Source organism: Phocoena sinus, chromosome 2, assembly GCF_008692025.1.
Source record: "Phocoena sinus isolate mPhoSin1 chromosome 2, mPhoSin1.pri, whole genome shotgun sequence".
In the NCBI taxonomy this organism is placed as follows: domain Eukaryota; kingdom Metazoa; phylum Chordata; class Mammalia; order Artiodactyla; family Phocoenidae; genus Phocoena; species Phocoena sinus.
The window spans coordinates 10,093,647-10,115,835 of NC_045764.1; the positions used below are offsets into that span (position 1 = coordinate 10,093,647).

The 22,189-nt window shown below is 43.1% G+C and overlaps 1 protein-coding gene across 1 annotated transcript in view; it reads right to left on the minus strand.

Annotated features, from left to right (window-relative positions):
• The window catches only part of GAD2 (glutamate decarboxylase 2), a 65,953-nt gene that overhangs the window by 20,966 nt on the left and 22,798 nt on the right, over positions 1 to 22,189 (minus strand). The window contains 4 exon segments of the mRNA XM_032622979.1: positions 1,468 to 1,532; positions 3,694 to 3,810; positions 5,166 to 5,220; positions 19,969 to 20,048. Coding sequence (XP_032478870.1) covers positions 1,468 to 1,532; positions 3,694 to 3,810; positions 5,166 to 5,220; positions 19,969 to 20,048 — 317 coding nt within the window.

The window sequence follows — 22,189 nt, forward strand, 5'->3', positions numbered from 1 at the left end:
TCAATTGAAAGGGACTCAAAGACAGGAAGGTTCTGTGTCCAGGCCACTTCTCTCGATAGCACATCAATTGAATTCTTGTTCTGATCCTCTGAACAGGCACCTTCTGAATGGCTCTCTCTTCTTCATTCTCTCTCACTGTTTAGCTCACTGCCTCGTCCTTAAGCTTCTGGTTTCAGGTGGATCTTCATGAAAAAAAGGAATTCAGCCCAATGGACCAGAAGCAGAGACCTAAAGCTGGCTCCCTCTGGGAAGGGGCCGTGCCTGTCCTCACCCACTCACACCTGAACTGACACCTGCAGTCAGAGGGCAGGCAGCAGACTCAGAGACACAACCCTGCCAACCTGGGCCTGGGCTGGCCTGTCCGGCCTTCTTTCCGCTACTGCGGCAGAGTGCCGCAGACTTTGCCTCTGCCCCCCTTCCACAGCCGCGGCTTCTCTACATATGGGTGGGCCTGGATGTCACACAGCACACCCTGCCGTTCATTCTGGCCCGGCTGCCCTGCCTGCCCAGTGCTCCCAGATGCTTCTGAGCTCCACCAGCCTCTCTTCTCGCCTTGGGACAGAAATTGTGCCAAGATGTCCAGAGGCAGAGCCTGTGGGAAACTCTTCCTGGGCAGCATCTGGCTACTGGGCAGGGCACAGTGGGCAATGGGCAGCCCTGGTTGAATCCAGGCTTTCTCAGTTGCCCGGAGTGTCAGAGCTCACCACTGTCCTTGACCTGCCATGTTGTGCGCAGAGGACCAGGAACTCTGAGCTCCCTCTGCACGTGGGTCAGAACTAAAGGCCGAGGCTGATTTTGCATTCTGTATCTCTTTTCCTTTTTCCTTTGGCCCTGAGTAGGCTTTACGCTAATCAAAAATTATTTCCGTTGTATTTTGCGGCTTTTCTCAATGGTCTACTGCTTAGTCTCTGAATAAAAGGTGCTTTGCAGCATCAAACAGAGCTACACCAGAAAAATTATTATGGGGATGAAACTATCAGATCATGTTATCACAGGCAGGTTTCACTTTAAGTAAAGGGGCCATGTTAAACCCCAAACTCCTCTTTCAACGCTGATAAATTACAAGGTGCTTATTTGCTTCACAAAATTATTTATTGGTTTCTTTAAAGCAGCGGCTATTATCCTCTCATGAAACATGAAAGCTGTATATCTCCCTAGAAAACAGTGGACAGCCTGAAGTTTTAAACAGTTTTGGTAGTTGGTTCAGAGATCCCAGGAAGGTCATTCCTGAGTCCTCTGGCCAACCATGGAGGCCAGTTAGAAACATTCCACTTGGGTCACTTGGTATGGGATTTAATTTCTTCGTTGTCTACACATAATATTCATGCATACATGAGCACATAAGGCACACAGGCACTGCACAGAATGGACTCATCTGTACACCCACAGTTCTTGGAAATTGGGTGTAATCTGCTTTTCACATTCAGCTTTCACACTTTAGGTTTTTAACAAGAAAAATGTGTGTACCTCTCCACGCCGCTCAGTTTCCACTTGTGTTTCCGGGACATCAGTAATCCCCCACCCCAAGCTGCCTGGAAAAGGGAGAGCATACAAAAAAAAAAGGCAGTGTTTTTAATTGCCTGGATTTCTAGAGTTTGGTGTCTTCCGGAACAGCAAGCATTGCATAGGGTGAAAGGTACAGCCTCAACCCCAGGTAACTTGGAGACTGGCCGCTAGACTTCCAAAGGTTAAATTGGGGGGCTATTCTAAGGTCTCAGGCTCCACCTCAGATTTCTATGGATGTAAGGGGCCAAACATTTCCTCAGTCTGCATGAGAAGGAGAGAGATCCTCCCCCAACCCATCACCACCACTCAGTCTTAGTGAAGCTCATAATCTCAGAACTAGAAACCCTAGTATCTCCACAGTTTAGAGTAGATAAGATGGGCTGGGACCCTTTAAACTGCTTTCAAGTTGCAAGGAAAACTCTTTTTGACAAGTCTGCATGATTCCAGGGGGAGGAGACACCTTCCAAGCCTATTTTACTGATGTGTAATTTTGGATAAGATAAACCAAAAAAAAAAAAAAAAAAAAAAGCAAGCAGGCAAGATTTGTATCAGCCAATTAGTTGAGCAATAAAGAATGTGCCCCTTTAAAAATTTGTTCTCGAGTTTGAAGATTTGAATTGGTGTAATGATCTTCAAAGATAAGATGTAAAGATGGAGATTCATTGGAAAATGTTAACATTCTTTGGGTGTAAAAATAATCCTGGGATAATTTTAAAGAAAAAAACGGTATAATTGCATTCTTTTCTCTGTTGTAATTTCAGTCCTTTTACACTTTGAAAAATTATCCAATTTTCCAAATGTGTAATATTTTAAGATTTTTTCCAGTTTAATTATAGAATTATAAACAGTAAGGATAATGAGTGATAAATTTGATATGTTTCAAAGAAAGCTAATACAACTGGTTCTTCTATTTTAAGTAGAAATTCTGGAGGAGAGCCTACTGCATCTGCTGGCTCGGGACACACATCGCTGCTTTTAAGGCTGTCAAGATAATCTTCTTCCTGAATCAGCTAGGGAGGTTTCATAGGCTCTCCAGTTCCAAGACCCAGGTCACTGATGGTACTTGGGTCTGTCAACCTTTTCTCAGTGTCTTCATGTGTGAAATAAAGGGGTCTCTGGTAGGCTAAAGAACAACTCACACTGTGAATCAGGGAAGGAAAAGACGACTGGAAACTGCGATGCAGGATAACTCTGGGGTAATGGAAATTTACCTAACTTAGCCTCTGGAGGTTTTCTGCTCATTAAGAAAGAGGGATTAATTTGGTCTGAATGCTTACTATAAAGCCAAAATGATCTACTCAAAACAGTCTACTCTATAACATAAGCCTCTTGCACCAGAATGTAAATCAACTTATGCTTCCTGCTTCGAGAAAGTCTCACAATGGAAAACACATCAGCTGAACCAAGCATCGTGCTTAGAGATGATTTGGCACTGATCCCTTATCTCATGGTGGGTCCTAAACAGTTTGCAGAGAGCAGCTGATCTTGGAGCCACACTTGGAGTCATACCAGTCTAAACTTTAATCCCTTTAATCTGTCCTTCTAAAAGTTGACATTTTGTTTCATTTGGAAATGTCTTGATGGGTGCATCTCCATTATTTTTTGGTGTGACTACCCCTGCAGTCAAAACATCTCATGTATAGTTTACCTTACTAGCTGACTAAGATAACACATTGGAAATTCGTTTTCATATGTCCTAGCAAGTTGTCAAGTCCGCTTTCCTGTTTGATTATACTAGTCTCTGACTTGAGCTGAATTTTTTCATCCATTGGATTTCCTATATAAATGCAACTCCTATTTACTCTTTGGACCATTCTCATAGGGAAGTAAGCTTTGCATGTGTGTGACTGTGTGTGTGTGTGTGTACACAGGCCATATTCCTCCTTGGACATTATGGTCCAATGAATTGAGAACTAAGTGCGCAGCTCAAGTCCTGGTCATAGAAATAAGAATATTATCCTGTTGGGAAAGTTAAGGCATAATCAGCCTCAGAATGCTTCCAGCGAATGTTATGTACTGTGCAAGTTGTGTACTACTTTGTCTCTGCGATTTTTAAAAGCTTAACTATCACCATCCTGAAAATAAACTCCTAAAGTAAAAAAATAGAGAGAATACATTTCATTCCATGAGCTCCAGGTGAAAAAACGTACAAGGACATTTTAGTGGCAGTCCCTATGGGATACTTACATCCACGTGCATCCAGACCTTATACTTTTTGCAAATGTCAGCAACAGCTAACAGGGGATCGAATGCTCCATACACGGTGGTCCCAGCCGTGGCACTCACAAGGAAAGGGACAAATCCCTGCGCAAATGAGAGAGCCCCAAATATTGTAAAATGGGGGGGGTGTCAAAGGATCCTTTTAAAAAGCTGATTAAAAAAAGACAGTGGACATTCTCCTCCTATCATACACGTCTGCATTTTTGGAACCATCAGGAGGGTTAACAACACCTTGGAGCCTAGTAGGAATGATGTTCGTTTTCCAGGGTCTAGGTTCTCCAGGCTGTTCTGTTGGCCCTGCCAGTTGCCTTATGGGTACAGACTTCTGGTTCTCAGAAGAGGCTACACTGGACTCAGAGGTGAGTAAGCTTCGTGGTGCCCACAAACCACTGATATATTCCAGGGAGACTTTCTGCCCTTCCCTACCCCACGCCCGATTACTTTTCTAATCTTCCTTTTTCATAACAGGGCCTCTGAACGTAATAAATCTTCCAGAGTGAGCAGTCAAGAGGACAAAGGGAAGAACTCTGACCAGCCCATTATTCCTGTTTGGAGTCTTAGAGGAGAGGATTCACTGGGGCCAAACAGTAAGCCATGACTTTTATCTGTCTAAGTTGGCTCAGTCTGTCTGGCCGTGGCTAAATGAAAATGGATAGAAATATTAGGCCACTGCTGAAAGATGCCCAAGAATGCCTCAAATTCATGATGGAACCTGACGTTACAGAGTCAGTCTTTAGGTGGCAGCAAAGGTTTATGTGACTAGAAGTGGTTCCAGTACTAGAACAAGGGGAAAGGATGTGGCTGCCACTTTGTAGGGGGGAAAAGGGCATATGAAAATGAATAATTATTCCTGAGATTCTAATAATACAATTCGTGTGTTATATCGTTGAACTAGGAACTGTAGATTAGATCTACTAAAAGCTCTGGCCTGTGAACCATCCAGGGATGTAAATGACTTCCTAGAGCTTTGTAGGAATTTTTAGCAGGTCTTCAGAAATTGTCACTTCTAAAAAAAAGTACTGAATTGCTTCCTGAAAAATAAGGTGTTTGAAGGGCCAACACATCAGCATGTGTCTAGGCAGGAAATATTGGCTCTTTTCAAATAACCACACACAGTAATTCCCATATGCTACATTAGCTTCCTGGGATTTTCTGCTTGTGAATACAGCCCTTCCGATGTGTCTGTTTAGTGCCAATTCTCATCACGTGGGAAGAAAAATCCTTTGGAAACTGTTACAGTACCACTGTGTATGGTATTTATTCAGTAACTTAGACCTTTTCAAAGCAGAGCCTATCACTCAGAGAAATAAGTAACGACAATGCAAAATTCCATATTCTCTTTTAAAAATAAAACAAAAATGTGTTCTCTACTGGATGGAAACAGAAATACATACCATCAGCTTGTTATGGGCTGGATAAAGCTTCCTTCAAAAACTTACTTTTTGTTTGGCTTCAAGGATCCTTCTTTCAAGATCAGATGGGATCATTTTCCCCCTGAAAGGAAAATAAGTATATCAAGTTTGCTTTGAATAATTTCCTTTGTCGTCTTTACAAGGAGCCACAGGAGGGTAGAAGTCCAACCTTAAATCATTGATAATAATGATCAGTTAGAACAACTCCTCGGTTGTTTCCAGAAAGAAAGGCATTTCCTCCCTGAATGATGCTGGACTGTAATTTCTGACACGTTTAGGAGATGCCCGACCCCACTGTCCACATGTCTCTCCACTCTGCACACAGCCTGCTTTTTAGGTCATTTCTTAATTTGATTAAAACAAACCTGCTTTGGAGCAAGATTTTTGGCAATGAGAGCAGAGTTCAGAAAAAGATTTGCATTCCAAATCTTCCAGTGAATGGACCTGCAATTTCACACAGAGACGAAGCGCCAAGAAGAGAAAATCCACTCTGAATCATTTGGATGAAAATATTGTCAAAAGCTACCGAATTACATTCCAAGGGCTAAAAGCACAAAGGAGGCCAAGAACTCATGGACTCAAATGTCAAACAGGCAGACAGGCATTGGAGAAAGAAGCATCCTTTCATCTCTGAAATGTTCTTTTCCTAAAATAGAAACACAGGTAGTACTTTGCTTACTATAAAACCTCACTATTATAATAATCAAAGGAGTTGATTTCTACAAGAAGTTAGATGTGGCTAGATGTGTGATCTTAGTCAAGTTACTGAATTTCCCTGTGCGTATTATTATGATCCCTGGAACGCAGTGATAATAATATTACTTATGGAGTTATGAGGATTAAATGAGTTAATAAATGCAAAAAAATTTTTTAAAGCGCTTGGCATGTGGGAAGTATTCCATAAATGTTAGCTTTTATTGTTGAGATTGTCATTATGCATTATGACATTCCTACCCCAAGATTTTGGGGAAAAAAACCAGGCAGAGGACAGAGTAGCTGCATGTTACTGGAGGCTGTGAACTATTGTTTAAACTAAAATAGTTCTCTTGGCATTGCTAAACTGGCTAAACTTTTCACATCTGGGCCATTGATCTAGGTTTGTAGAAGACAATTTGGAAAAATAAATGATGGGGAGGCGTTTGTCACAATAAATGGTTGGGGAGGCTACTGGCATTTAGGGGACAGTAAGTGAGGTTTTGGAATGTGTCACTAGCTCTATAGTCATTTGTGGTGGTCCTTGTGACTTTAGGTAGATATAGATTTAGACACAGAGCAAGCATTTGGGCTACTCCTTTAGAGCTTCTAGTGTGGTCTCGCTTAAGCTTTACCTATTGAAATATGTTGTCTTATTATAAACTACTTCTCTAACCTTGCTCCTTTTAAAAAAAAAATTTATCTATTTATTTATTTATTTTTGGCTGCGTTGGGTCTTCGTTGCTGTGCAGGCTTTCTCTAGTTGCGGCGAGCGGGGGCTACTCTTGCGGTGCACGGGCTTCTCATTTTTGTGGCTTCTCTTGTGGCGGAGCACGGGCTCTAGGTGTGCAGGCTTCAGTAGCTGCAGCACGCGAGCTCAGTAGTTGTGGCTCGTGGGCTCTAGAGCGCAGGCTCAGTAGTTGTGGTGCACGGGCTTAGTTGCTCTGCAGCATGTGGGATCCTCCCGGGCGAGGGCTTGAACCCGTGTCCCCTGCATTGGCAGGTGGATTCTTAACCACTGTGCCACCAGGGAAGCCCCTAACCTTGCTCCTTTTTATAAAAATAATTTGGGCACCGTGAGTAGGTAAGTTATATTTTCTACAATTTTCATTTCAGGCTAACAAAGAAGGTATTACAGAATAGTTGGCATATAACGTAGACATTGGGTCTGAAAGAATGGAGAACCACTGAGTTTTGTGAGGCTGTTTTCCAAAGAAAGGCAGTTAAAATGCAATTACCTGGCAATGGCAATGGACACATCACCAGTGATTAGTCGGTTGGGCTGCAATGGAACAAAGGGCATTAAATTTGGTGCTGAGGGTATGACTCTAATTCAGAGCAGCCCACCTTTGGGGAACTTCTGTGAGATGGGCCTCTGAAGGAAGGACAGAGGGAATGGAAGGGCAAGCTTTGTGGTGGGGGGGCGGGGGTCGGGGAAAGGGCTCTGGAGGCCCTTTCATGCCCTACGTGTCTCCCTATACTTCACAGCTTGGCTAGAGAGCATCCCTCAAAGCTGTGATTTTTCAGCCTCTCCTAGATCTGGCTGTGCTAAAACACCTTGCTCCACCGTGACAGAAACAAAAAGTTCAAATTTCAGAGGACATTCAGGTCTTATATTTACCTTTTACATCAAGTTTTAAGTGCATTAAAATTGCCGTAGTATTTTTGTAGGCAAACATAGAAACTGAGAGAGAGAATTCTCAGAAATGGTTTGCAAGTCCCAAATGTTACCTAGTCTACCACAACTAACCTTCTCTGCCTTGGAGAGTTTTGGGGAGACCGGCCTGACAATAGCTGTTTGCTCACTAATCACATCTGGATATTCTGTGAAGCCCAGGCAGTGAGACCTCATGGAGAAGTAACAGATTAGGGGACATCAGAATTGCGAGGGGCTCTAGACCTCGTTCTAGTCTAATTGTCTTATTTTTCAAATGAGGAAACAGGACAAGACAGTCACCTGTGTGACAGCCCAGGACCAGGTAAAGGCTGGCTTTACCTAGAAAGAAAATGCCAAGCTTCCAGAACAAACTCAAAGGGCCAAACATATAGGAAACCTCTTTAGAAAGGTTATATTGTCTTTTAAGATAAGATAAATCCTTTGAGATAATATCTGGCTTTCATGGATCGGAGGTGTCATTCAAACCTGCCGGGAAAACAGTAATGAACATACAGTCTGTCCCATTTCCATATCAGGGCAGGGAGAAGGGACAGCCTTGTCAAATAATCAAGTCCAAGTGTTCGCTTCTCGTAGAGTAGAAAGCTCTGGGTGTGCTCTTAACAGGTAGGCTCCAGACTTTGCCAGGCATCTGGCCGTCCAAGCCCGTATTTGTTTTGTCCACTTAGGAACCCAGAGCCTGGCACACTGTGGGTGGCAGATCGACATCTGTTGGAGGTATGTGAGTAGAAGGAAAAAGCTTCCCCCTAGGATTGTATTAATATGTTCCCTTTACCTTAGAGACTGACAAGACCGCTAGTATGGGGGCCCCTAGAGACAAAACTTTTCATCTCTCCAATTAGAATTGGATGAATTACTTTACAACAATGGTTTGTAAATTTTAGCGTGCATAAAAGTCATCTGTGTACATCTTTAAAATGTATATTCCTTGGCCGTGCTCTTAGGGATTTTGATTCAGAAGGTCAGGTATAGGGCCTGGGAATCAATTCATTCTACAAATTAATTTATTGAGGCCTCATTATGTGCCAAACACTGTTAGGGGTATGAGGCACCACAGTAAACAGGCCAGCTTTTACTCTCCAGGGCTTACACGCTAACAAGGGAGACAAACAGACAAGTAAATAGACAAACACGCATAGCAATCTGCGTTTCTAACGAGGAGATGGTGACACAGGCAGACCTAGGTCCACATGTTGAGAAACATTGCTTTAGAAATGGAAGTTTTAGCCTGGTAGGTATTTCAGTAATTGTGTAACAGGTTAGCCAAGCACTTTCCACAGGACCCAGGGTTTTGAGCCATCACGGCTGTACAGCAGCGAGGTCCGGAAGTGGCATTGTGCATCCCCGCCTGCCCGTGTGCTGTGGAGGGAGAGAGAGCCGGGTGACAGCCAGCAGGCTCCTCTGAGGATTAGAAGCTGTCTGGCAGTCTTGGCTTTTCCAGACAAGCATGTCTTGGTGCAGGGCAGCTTTGGATAACAGCTGTTGCATCACATATGTCTGGTCTAGAGGTATTTCCATAGCAAAAATGCATATCTCTTACGCTTACCCATGCAGCCTTTAAGTGCCCAGTTAAGCTGTGACTGATGTTTGCGATGCTCTCTCTGTTAGGTGTTAGTGTTTAAGAAAGAACTGCCATTAAAGTGAGGACTGTTGAACCAGACCGCTGCTTCGGATGTGGCTGTTTTGCACTGAGATTCTTGGTTTTGTGACAGTCTTTAAAAATTCATATGACGCTCTCACTGTCATGTATACGGAAGTCAAAACCTTACATTGTACACGTAAAACTTTTATAAATACGATAAACCAATGCTACCTCAATAAATTTTAAAAGAAAGGAAATTAAAAAAGATTCATGTGATGCTATAGGGTCAGATAACTTCATGAAGTTTCCTGGGCAAAATGCCACACTGCCAGCCAGAGCTGCCAGCTGGAAGCACCTTCTCTTTGTGCAAAGAAGCAAAAGGCACAGATTACCCCGTGTGCGGACTTTGGACCCAGATGCGTGGCTATCTTCCCGTGGCTCCGATGGGAAGAACGATCTTACCAGAAGAAGCACGTTACTGGGGAATGTAGATCTCTGGGCGGGCGTCCAAATGGTCACAGATCGGGTGCCTGAGCCTTTGGTGACCCTGCTCCTTGGCCCTGCTGAACTATAGTAATTCTACCAACCTTTCCTAAATGCTTAGAGCTTGGCTCTGTTCACAGAGATTTGTGTGCAAAGAGGAAAGGACGCGTGAGCCTTCGCGTTAGAAATTGACTAATGTTACCACCACTGTTGATAGCAGCAGCCCCAGCAGTGATAACGAATTACCAGTTTGAGAAGCGGTCCCTGTACTATGCCTTACTCCTGATCTCTGCCACTCATGCCAACCCCGCAAGAGAATTTTTACTGTCCTTACTCTGCAGGTAAGGACACTAAGGCTCATCGAAGCGGATGAATGTGGCTAAAAGCTTGGACTGTGGAGACAGTAACCAGGTTTCCGCTCCAGACCCTGTGCTACTTGTGTGTATTTGAGGAATTCAGTTCCTCTGTTTAATCATTTATAAATTGACATTACTAGTACCTCCCTCACGAGGTTTACAGGAGGATTGAATGACACAGTAAATATCAAACACTGTAAAGCACCAAGTATAAAACTCCGCCTAGCATATAGTAACCAGTCAATGCATGTTAGTCTCATTGTTATTACTGGTAGCACTAGCATTGTGTGACTTGCAGGACGCCACACAGTTAGTAGGGGCAGATTTCAAACTTAGAGCTGTATTCTGACATCAGATCCTGGGGTTCTCAGTGCTGCACAATAAATGTCTTCCGAAGCGTTCACGGGGTTTATCAAAAAATGCCTGCTACCTTGACTTAACAAACCTTTCAGGTTGAGTCCTAGAATTGTAATGATGTAGGTAGTATTTCCACTGTGGTCTCTTGGAAGCCCCCCCCTGGACTGAGTAGTTCCTTCATCCCAGTTCATTTTGCTGTTAGTACTGATTAGTACAATAAGAAAAACATAGACCCTCCCGCTAAAACTTATCACTCTATCATCCTTAGATGATACTGTTCTATGTAGCCCCCAAAGGCTACAGGAGTAACAGAAAACTGCTAGTTTTTTGTTTTTGTTTTTTAACTAATCAGTGCTTAGCAAGACTACTTCTTTAACATTGATTGTCATGTAGATTAAGCAAGGGGAATTCACGGACTGAAGTGAATTTTCGAATTGCCTGGACTGTGTGGTGACTTGACAATTTGCGTGGATTGACTTGGAAAAAAAGTGTTGCAGGAATTATACGGTAAAACATTCTCGGGGACCACCTTGGGGAAAAGAGCTCCATGTGTGTCCACACGGCTGCTACCCACGTGATAACTTATCCTAGGAAGGGCTCGTAAGATAAAATAATAAACAGCGGTCAAAACAGGTCATTCAGGAAGTACTGGCATTACAAAACCAAGCCCTTCGCCAGAAAAATTTTACCATAATTATAAACAGTGAACTTCCTTGGTCCCTTTAAAATAGAGTTTGATTCGGGAAAAGAACGTTAGAATAATGAACTGTATTTTTCTCCTTTAAGATTTGTCTTCCAATATGCACAATGGGATCCCTTGGCATTATGGTCAGGATATGGGAACAGGATGTTTTTGTTGATTTTTGTGTCTAATTCTAGTAATTAAAAGAATTTGAAAAAGGATAGATACATGTATATGTATAACTGAATCACTTTGCTGTACACCTGAAACTAACACATCATGGTTAATCAACTATACAAAAAAAATTTTACATTTTCCAAAAGCACTGACTTATACTTACTCCCTAGAGTGATGGGCAACTGAGGGCCCCAACCATGATGTAGTAAAGAGTTATTTTCATATGAAAATATGGAACCTTATCGCTGCCACTAGGAATTAACATTGGGGCTGAGAGGGAGATGGATGATGAGGGAAACTGTGTGGGCAGGAAGGGATGCTGGTGGTCTCTCATCACCCCTCCTCCTCCCCAAACTGCCATTCCTCTTCCCTGGACATGTTGGTACAGAGAAGAAAAGGATCATGATAAGAAGTTCAAAGGACTTCCCTGGCGGTCCAGTGGTTAAGACTCTGCGCTTCCAGTGCAGGGGGCGCAGGTTCAATCCCTGGTCAGGGAACTAAGATCCCATGTACCTTGTGGCGTGGCCAAAAAAAAAAAACAGAAGTTCAATTTACCACGTAAGAAACCATGCTTGGCTATTCTAAATAACTTTCGAGTCAAAGAGGAAATCAAAACTGCACTTCCAGAACATTAAAAATTAATGACATGGGAATAGGGCATATAAAAATATGAGAAGCACCCTGAATCATTCTCAGAGGAAAATGTTTAGCCTGACATGCTTTTGAAATTAAAAATAACTAAACAGGGAATTAAAAATAACTAAACATATTTCATTCAGGAAGCTAGGAAAATAACAACAAACAATGTAGGCAGAAAGGATGAGACAAGTTTTTTCAGTGATTTAGAAACTTTACAAAGTAAACCAAATTAATACATTCAAAAGCTCATACACTGAAAAGATGAATGAATATACAAATATCTGATTAGTCTAATAAAAAAGAGAGAAAATGTAACATTTGAAATGAGAAAGAAGGTTATAAAGATATTTTAATATTACAAAATAATTCTATGTAGAGCTTTATGAATTTTAAAGAAATGGGAACCTAGAAAAATAATTCTAAGGTACAACTGGGTGAAAAAAAATTGAAGAGATGAATATTAACATGTGCTAAGAATGGAGAAGATGAGGGGGACCTTCAAGATGGCAGAGGAGTAAGACGCCGAGATCACCTTCCTCCCCACAGATAAATCAAAAATGCATCTACCTGTGGAGCAACTCCTACAGAACACCTACTGAATGCTGGCAGAAGACCTCAGACTTCCCAAAAGGCAAGAAACTCCCCATGTACCTGGGTAGGGCAAAAGAAAAAAGGAAAAACAGAGAAAAAAGAATAGGGACGGGACCTGCCCCTAAGGGAGGGAGCTGTGAAGGAGGAAAGGTTTCCACACACTAGGAAGCCCCTTCGCGGGCGGAGACTGCGGGTGGCAGAGGGGGTAAGCTTCAGAGCCACGGAGGAGAGCACAGCAACAGGGGTGCGGAGGGCAAAGCGGAGAGATTCCCGCACAGAGGATTGCTGCCGACCTGCACTCACCAGCCTGAGAGGCTTGTCTGCTCACCTGCCGGGGCAGGCGGGGCTGGGAGCTGAGGCTTGGGCTTTGAAGGTCAGACCCCAGGGAGAGGACTAGGGTTGGCGGCGTGAACACACCCTGAAGGGGGCTAGTGCGCCACAGCTAGCCACGGGGGAGTCCAGGAAAATGTCTGGACCTGCCTAAGAGGCAAGAGACCATTGTTTCGGGGTGTGCGAGGAGAGGGGGTTCAGAGCACCGCCTAAACGAGCTCCAGAGATGGGCGTGAGCCGCGGCTATCAGCGTGGACACCAGAGATGGGCATGAGATGCTAAGGCTGCTGGTGCAGCCACCAAGAAGCCTGTGTGCAAGCACAGGTCACTATCCACACCTCACCCCCCGGGAGCCTGTGCAGCCTGCCGCTGCCAGGTTACCCACTATCACGACTATTATTCAACATAGTTTTGGAAGTTTTAGCCACAGCAATCAGAGAAGAAAAAGAAATAAAAGGAATCCAAATCAGAAAAGAAGAAGTAAAACCATCACTCGTTGCAGAGGACATGATACTATACATAGAGAATCCTAAAGATGCTACCAGAAAACTACTAGAGCTAATCAATGAATTTGGTAAAGTAGCAGGATACAAGATTAATGCACAGAAATCTCTTGCATACCTATACACTAATGTTGAAAAATCTGAAAGAGAAATTAAGGAAACACTCCCATTTACCACTGCAACAAAGAGAATAAAGTACCTAGGAATAAACCTACCTAAGGAGACAAAAGATCTGTATGCAGAAAACTATAAGACACTGATGAAAGAAATTAAAGATGATACAGAGGGAAATAACCATGTTCTTGGATTGGAAGAATCAACATTGTGAAAATGACTATACTACCCAAAGCAATCTACAGATTCAATGCAATCCCTATCAAACTACCACTGGCATTTTTCACAGAACTAGAACAAAAAATTTTACAATTTGTATGGTAACACAAAAGACCCCGAATAGCCAAAGCAATCTTGAGAAAGAAAAACAGAGCTGGAGGAATTAGGCTCCCCGACTTCAGACTATACTACAAAGCTACAGTAACCAAGACAATATGGTACTGGCACAAAAACAGAAATATAGATCAATGGAACAGGATAGAAAGCCCAGAGATAAACCCATGCACATATGGTCACCGTATCTTTGATAAAGGAGGCAGGAATATACATTGGAGAAAAGATGGCCTCTTCAATAAGTGGTGCTGGGAAAACTGGACAGCTACATGTAAAAGAATGAAATTAGTACGTTCCCTAACACCATACGCAAAAATAAACTCGAAATGGATTAAAGACCTAAATGTAAGGCCAGACACTATAAAACTCTTAGAGGAAAATATAGGCAGAACACTCTATGACATAAATCACAACAAGATCCTTTTTGACCCACCTCCTAGAGAAATGGAAATAAAAACAAAAATAAACAAATGGGACCTAATGAAACTTAAAAGCTTTTGCACAGCAAAGGAAACAATAAACAAGATGAAAAGACTACCCTCAGAATGGGAGAAAATATTTGCAAATGAAGCAACTGACAAAGGATTAATCTCCAAAATTTATAAGCAGTTCATGCAGCTCAATAACAAAAAAATAAATAACCCAATCCAAAAATGGGCAGAAGACCTAAATAGACATTTCTCCAAAGAAGATATACAGACTGCCAACAAACACATGAAAGGATGCTCAACATCACTAATCATTAGAGAAATGCAAATCAAAACTACAATGACATATCTCCTTTCACCTCACATGGTCAGAATGGCCATCATCAAAAAATCTACAAACAGGGCTTCCCTGGTGGTGCAGTGGTGGAGAGTCCACCTGCCGATGCAGGGCACACGGGTTCGTGCCCCGGTCTGGGAAGATCCCACATGCCACGGAGCGGCTGGGCCCGTGAGCCATGGCTGCTGAGCCTGCGAGTCCGGAGCCTGTGCTCTGCAACGGGAGAGGCCACAACAGTGAGAGGCCCGCGTATCGCAAAAAAAAAAAAAATCTACAAACAATAAATGCTGCAGAGGGTGTGGAGAAAAGGGAACCCTCTTGCACTGTTGGTGGGAATGTAAATTGATACAGCCACTATGGAGAACAGCATGGAAGTTCCTTAAAAACTACAAATAGGACTACCATATGACCCAGCAGTCCCACTACTGGGCATATACCCTGAGAAAACCATAATTCAAAAAGAGTAAAAGAAGAGAACATCCCACAATGTTCATCGCAGCACTATTTACTAGCCAGGACATGAAAGCAACCTAAGCGTCCATCGACAGATGAATGGATAAAGAAGATGTGGCACATATATACAATGGAATATTACTCAGCCATAAAAAGAAACGAAATTGAGTTATGTGTAGTGAGGTGGATGGACCTAGAGTCTGTCGTACAGAGTGAAGTAAGTCAGAATGAGAAAAACAAATACTGTATGCTAACACATACAGTTACATGTTACTATTAGTTACATCCTAACAGTTCGTTAGGATGGCTATCGTCAAAAAGACAAGAAAAAACAAATGTTGGTAAGTTTGTAGAGAAAAGGAAACCTTTCTACACTCTTGGGGGGAATGTAAATTAATACAGCCACAACGGAAACAGTATGGCTGGAGGTTCCTCGAAAATTAAAAGTAGGAATACAATGTGATCTATGAATCCCACTCCTTGGTAATTATCCAAAGGAAATGAAATCAATTTTTCAAAGGGATACCTGTACTCCCATGTGAATTCCAGCGTTATTCACAATGGACAAGATTAGGAAACGACCTAAAGTGTCCTTCAACAGAGGAATCAGCCATAAGAAAGAAGGAAATTCTGACATTTGCTACAACACGATGAACCTTGAGGCATTCATTGTGCTGAGTGAAACAAGTTAATCACAAAAAGACAAAAAGGAGTGAGGTGCTGAAAGCAGTCAAATTCATAGACACAGAAAGTAGAATGGCGGTTGCCAGGGGCCAGGGGGAAGGAGAGGGGAAAGTCTTCAATGGGTATAGACTTTCAGTTTGGCAAGATGCAAAGAGTTTCGGAGATAGAAAGCGGTGATGCTAGCACAACAATGTGAACGTAGTTCACATCGCTGACCTGTACCCTTAAAAACGGTTAAGAGGGTAAATTTTATGTGTATTTTACCACAACTTAAAAAAAATGGAAAACACAGAAAGAGAAGGGACCATGCTTAATTGTTGAACACTTGGAGTTCTCTTCTGAGTCCAACCTCTGATTCTTCACTTCCCAGCTATGTGACCTTGGAGCTGTCACACCCTGCCAAGACCATGAGTCAAATGGAGAAAGGAGGCCACGTCATACTGTTTAAGACTACTGTGTATATAGAAACTCTTCACAAGCTATGTCAGCACCAGGGAAATGTGAGGGAACATACTTCTGTGTCTCTAATAAACGAATTAATTAGAGCAACTGTGTAAAGTGCTTAGGACTGTGCCTGGCGTATAATAAACACTCCATATGTGTCAGCTATTATTATTTTAGAATCCTTCCTGATACAGGACGTAATGAAGCACAGACACTGCTAGCATCTCTGAATTCTCTGCATCCAAACCCATAGGAGATATGACACTCAGGGGGCTCCCCATGGCCCTGAGCGATAATAATTGATTCAGGGTGAAGTCTATCTTATTACACTGTACTCAGTAGCTCCCTGAGGACCAGAAAGTTAATTAGCTTCCCTACTGCCTCCAGGCACCGGCCACAACTCAGCTAATTTAATAAAAGAGTATAATGACCCCAGATTATTTATACTTTCAATTGTTTACATCAATTGTGTGGCAAAGTGTGGTACTTCAGGAGAGCAGGGAAATGTAACTGTATTTGACAAAGCTAAGTGATAAGTTGACAGAACTAAAGATGTATACAAAAGCATAAGTAGTTAATTTTTGTGGTATAAAAGTATTCATCAAAATAGCTAACAGAATTCTTGTGTTACAAGGGAGCTAGGAAGGCTGGTGACTCTTCTAGTCGTGTGCCAACCAGGCATCAAGTATCTCGGTCAGACTTATTTTCTGTAAGGTTTAACAGCAATTTACTGGTAACTTAGGTAAGTGAAAGGGAACCCTGAAGGAGCAAGCGATGGAGAAATCGAAGAGAATGGAAGAGAATGCTAGAGAGAATTACTTTCTTAAAGTACCTGTAAGTCCATACTGATAAAAAATAACAGAGACATACAGATAGACTGACAGACAGACAGAGACAGAGAAAGAGAGATGGAGAGAGAGAGAGAAAAAGGAAAAGGAAAGTTCTTCCTTACAGTAGAATGAAAGGAACTAGTAAACTCAGAAGGAATGATGGAGTTAGAAAATCACTATTTTGCAACCATCATAATAATAATTCAGGCAAGAATCATCAATGGATGCTAAACTACTAAACGAATGTTTTAGGAGGAACACAGTATTTATATAGTCTTAAAGCATCCCCTACAGATATTTATTAACTGCAAAGTAGAGAATAGTCATTTTACAGTGGAGAGACCTGGCAGGCACCACCTTAACCCATAGGCAAGCGGACATTACTCCTGATCAGATGCACTTGAGAAAGACAGGCATCGATCGCCTCCCTGGAATTCCTGCCCAAAATGCATCACCTGAATCTAACCATGAGGAAACATCAGACAACGCCAAATTAAGAAATATTCTGCAAAACAAATGGTTTACACTCTTCAAAATATCAATGTCATGAAAAACAAAGGAAGGATGAGGACATGTTCCAGATTAAAGGGGAATAAAAAGGCATGACAACTAAGAGTAATCTGTGATCCTGGACAGGGGAAAAAAATAGCCTCAAAGGATAGTATTGGGACCATTGATGACATTTGAATAGGGTGTATAGATTAAATAATAGTCTTGTGTCAATGTCAAATTTCCTGATTTTGATAACTGGACTGCGATTATGTAGGTGAATATCCTTGTTATCAAAAAATACGCATTGAAGTATTAAGGGGTAAAAAGGGCATGTCTGCAAGGAATTCTCAAATGGTTCTGAAAAAATTATATCTGTAATATACAAATAATGTATGCATGTAATATTCATTACATTCAACATGTAATATTGAATTGCATACATGGAGAGACAGTGATCAAGCAACCATGTCAGAATGTTAACAACTGGTGAATTTGGGTGAGGGTGTATGAGAGTTCCTGTTACTATCCTTGTAATTTTTCTTTGCTTGAAATTATTCACAAAAATACAAAGTTAAAAAAAAAAAAAAGGCTGGATGAATAAATGTCCAAGAACCCTTCCAACTCTGAGGGTTTCCCGACTGAAATCCATTAGCAGCTGGTCAGCGCAGCAATAGCCCAGAGCCCTGCCCACTCCGCTCCCCGCCAGCCCTCCCTAAACCTCGCCCCTGCCCTTCCATCACCACTGCTGCTTCCCCCTCTGTCTCCTTCCCATTTTATAATGTAAGATGATTTCAGACGTCTTGTGAGCTCTTGAGAGGAAGATCCTACATAATTTTAGCCAAAAGAATAAGGAACTCAGAAAGGAAATGAAAGCTCGGCTACTTTATCCCTTTTTTCATCATATAATTCACATTTCATCTCTAGCAGACCCTTCATTGCACAGTTAGATACACCTTGAGTTCCCTTTCTTAAAACAACCAAACCAAAACCATCCTGGACTCGACATCTCCTCCATCCAGCTTCTGCCCTACCACCTTCCCTTCGCGGCTCCACCTCTAGAAACGTCTGCCTTCCATCTCCGTTTCCTCTCCCCTCACCCTTCGAGCCCCTGCGGACTGCCTTCCACGCTCACGCCTCCTGCCAGACTCGCCTGCCACCTTCTCATCAGGAAAGCTGAGGGGCAGCTGTTGACCCTCGTTTCATCTACTGGTGACATTTGCTGCTGTTAACCACTCCTTCTAGAAACACGCCCGTGGCCCTCATGGCCCCGGGTCCCGATTCTTCTCCAACAACTGTGGCTGTTGCTTCCCAGTCTCCACTGCGGGCCCCTCTGACTCTGCCTGTCCCCGAAATGGGGATGCTCCCCAGCTCTTTCCCAGGCCACTCTGCGTGGCTCCCACTGTACACCTTCTGACATCCAGGCTGCTATTCCCAGTTGCCTACCTGACACCCTCACTTGGACGTCTCATCTCATAAGCTCTTCACACTCGGCAGCTCCAAATCTAAACTTTTCACTTCGGCGGGGCTCTCTGCCTCAGAGAATAGCACTGCGAGGGCTTAACTGGTGAGCCCCAAAGCCTGGCGTTCCCCCTCGACTCACCTCTCAACCTGCACACTCACCAGCCAGTCAGTAATTCCTGTCAGTTCCAGCACTTCACCTCCCCTGCTCCACCTCAGGTGAGCCCGCCATCCTTCTGACGTTACTACATCTCCCCACTTAGGCCATACACGGTCAGGGAACTGGGATTACACCTTATGCTATTCTAGAGCCTAGTGCCATGGTGAGCAGTCATAAATGTCTAATAAATATATATGAATAAATAAATGGTGAAATGGGTGGCATCCTTTTAATTTAGTGGAATTTCTTACTCCATCCTTTAAAGACTAAATGTATTTTCTTATATTAATATTTTAACCTCCCCTCCACCTTTTTCCAGAGTACCTACAATGTTTGGATGCCAGTTAAGACGGATGTTTCCTAAGAGAGCTCTTTGGTTCAGGCACTGAGCTGATGAGTTGCTGGGGGCATTATTTACCTCTTGCTCCCTAAACTGTCCCCCCTCCTGTAATCACTCCATCAAGTTCACACGATCTATGGTGCCTGGAATGATGACACCTCCATAAATCAGTTCTCAACCTGCTGGTTGTTGCTTAAGTGCCCAGGTGACGAATGTCCTTCTGCGCCTTCTTGGTGCAGATTTTTTTTGCGGTACACGGGCCTCTCACTGTTGTGGCCTCTCCCGCTGCGGAGCACAGGCTCCGGACGCGCAGGCTCAGCGGCCATGGCTCACGAGCCCAGCCGCTCCGCGGCATGTGGGATCTTCCCAGACCGGGGCACGAACCCGTGTCCCCTGCATCGGCAGGCGGACTCTCAACCACTGTGCCACCAGGGAAGCCCCAGAATATTTTGACTGATTTAACAAAGGTTCTGATTCAGTCAAAGGCTGTGAATGCGTTAGTGGCATAGAGGAACAATGTCCCAGGACTCCAAGCAAGAGTGAAAAAGAAACAGCAAAGGCCAGCAGCTGGGATGGACGCAGGTTTGCTGTTCTACAGTCATTGCCTGTTTTCGGACTTTAGTCCTTTTGAGATGTATGTGTAGAATTTGCAAACTGCTAACCGACAAGGGTTGCAGATTCATGCTCACCTTTCATCACATTTAATCAGAATCACACTGTCTGTTCCAATGCCCAAGGCTGCAGCTCCCTTCTTGAGAGAAAAATGGCTCTGCAAAAGAAAGTACATTTGTATCACTACCATCTATCTGCTTAAGTCTTGATCATCTTGCAAAACTGAAACTCTGTATCCATTAAACAACAACTCCCCATTCCTCCCTCCCCAGCCCCTGGTGACTACCATTCTACTTTCTATCTCTATGAATCTGACTACTTTAGTGCCTCATGTAAGTGGAACCACACAATAATTATTTTTCTGTGACTGCCTTATTTCACGAGCATAATGTCCTCAAGGTTCATCCATGTTGTAGCATGTCTCGGAATTTCCTTCCTTCTTAATGCTCAATCACATTCACTTTATGTATACACAGCAATCTGTTTTCTCATTCATGCATCAACGGACCCCCGGGTTGCTTCTACCTTTTGGCCATTGTGAATAATGCTGCTATGAACATGGATGTACAAATATCTCCTTGAGCCTTTGCTTTTATTTTATTTTTTTATTTATTTTTTATTTTTTTTTTGCGGTACGCGGGCCTCTCACTGTTGTGGCCTCTCCCGTTGCGGAGCACAGGCTCCGGACACACAGGCTCAGTAGCCATGGCTCACGGGCCCAGCCGCTCCGCGGCATGTGGGATCTTCCCGGACCGGGGCACGAACCCGCATTCCCTGTACCGACAGGCGGACTCTCAACCACTGCACCACCAGGGAAGCCCTGAGCCTTGCTTTTAATTCTTTTGGGTATATATACCCAGAAGTGGAATTGCTGGATCATACGGTAATTCTGTTTTTGAGGAACTGCTCTATTTTCTTCCATAAAGCTGCACCATTTTACTTTCTCACGCACAGTGCACAACTGTTCCAGTTTCTCCATACCCTTGTCAATGGTGTTGTTTTCTGGTTTTCGATAACAGTCATTCAGATGGGTGTGGGGTGCTACTTCATTATGATCTTGCTTTGTATTCCTCTAATCGTTAGTGATGTTGGGCATCTTTTCATGGGCTTATTGGCCATTTGTACATCTTCTTTGGAGAAATGTCTATACAAGTTCTTTGCCCTTTTCTGAAGGGGGTTGGTTGGTTTTTTGTTGTTGTTGAATTCGCTTGGGCTTTTGCATGAAGATAACAAGACCCTGGAAATTATTCAAGAACCTGTTACCCCCAACACACAGTAACCTACGCCAGTCTCACGTACAAGGCATAAGAACACAGCGACAGCAGCTGTGTACTGTATGGCTCCCAGACTTATATTTCCTACCCAGAGATTACATTCAGTTTCTCTCGAGTTCAGTGAAATTGTGTGCACTCAAGTAAGAGAAGCTGGCCTGAGATCCAGCACTCTTCATCCCAGACTCATTGGAGGGGCTGTCTGTTGTGGACATGACTGTCCAGGCCAGGGTGTGATCAGGAAGGAGGCATCAGTCATTGGCTTGGCAAACAGCGCCTGCGGAAAGGCCATCCTGACAGCCCACCACTGAATCTCTGTTTGTGATTTTGGTTATTGATTCGGGGGAAGAATCCGAATCTCGATGGCTGTAATCACAGTGCAATCTGGAGAGTGGAGAGGGGCTAACCTAGCCCAGCTGTACTGCATCTGTGAGCAGCCTCTTACTATTAACTACAGATCATTAAGCTTTCCAAAAGGGGAGCTGCTTCCTCAATTTACATCACCAAAGGGCTGCTGACTGGAATTTTAAATGATGGCTCCAGAGTGTACTCTCCTCGAATGCCTGCTTTTGACTCTGAATTCTTTTTCTTTTTTTAAATTAATTTTTATTGGAGTAGAGCTGCTTTACAATGCTGTGTGAGTTTCACAGCAAAGTGAATCAGCTGTACGTATACCTATATCCCCTTTTTATGGATTTCCTTCCCATTTAGGTCACCACAGAGCACTGAGTTCCCTGTGCTCTACAGTAGGTTCTCATTAGTTATCTATTTTCTACATAGTATCAATAGTGTATATATGTCAATGGCTCCTCTGAATTCTTAAATATGCAGCCTAGGAACTGTTAACGTGCGTATTTCTAGGGGGTGTGGCTAGTAAGCAAGAAGACATCACATTTATAACAGCAGCCAATACTATAAGCCAATAAATGCGGCACTGAATAGAGGAGCTCTAAAAGCCCCGTGTAGCTAAGAGCAGAGATGGGAAAGGATCATTAGTCTCATTCTACAACCTTAGGAAGACAACATG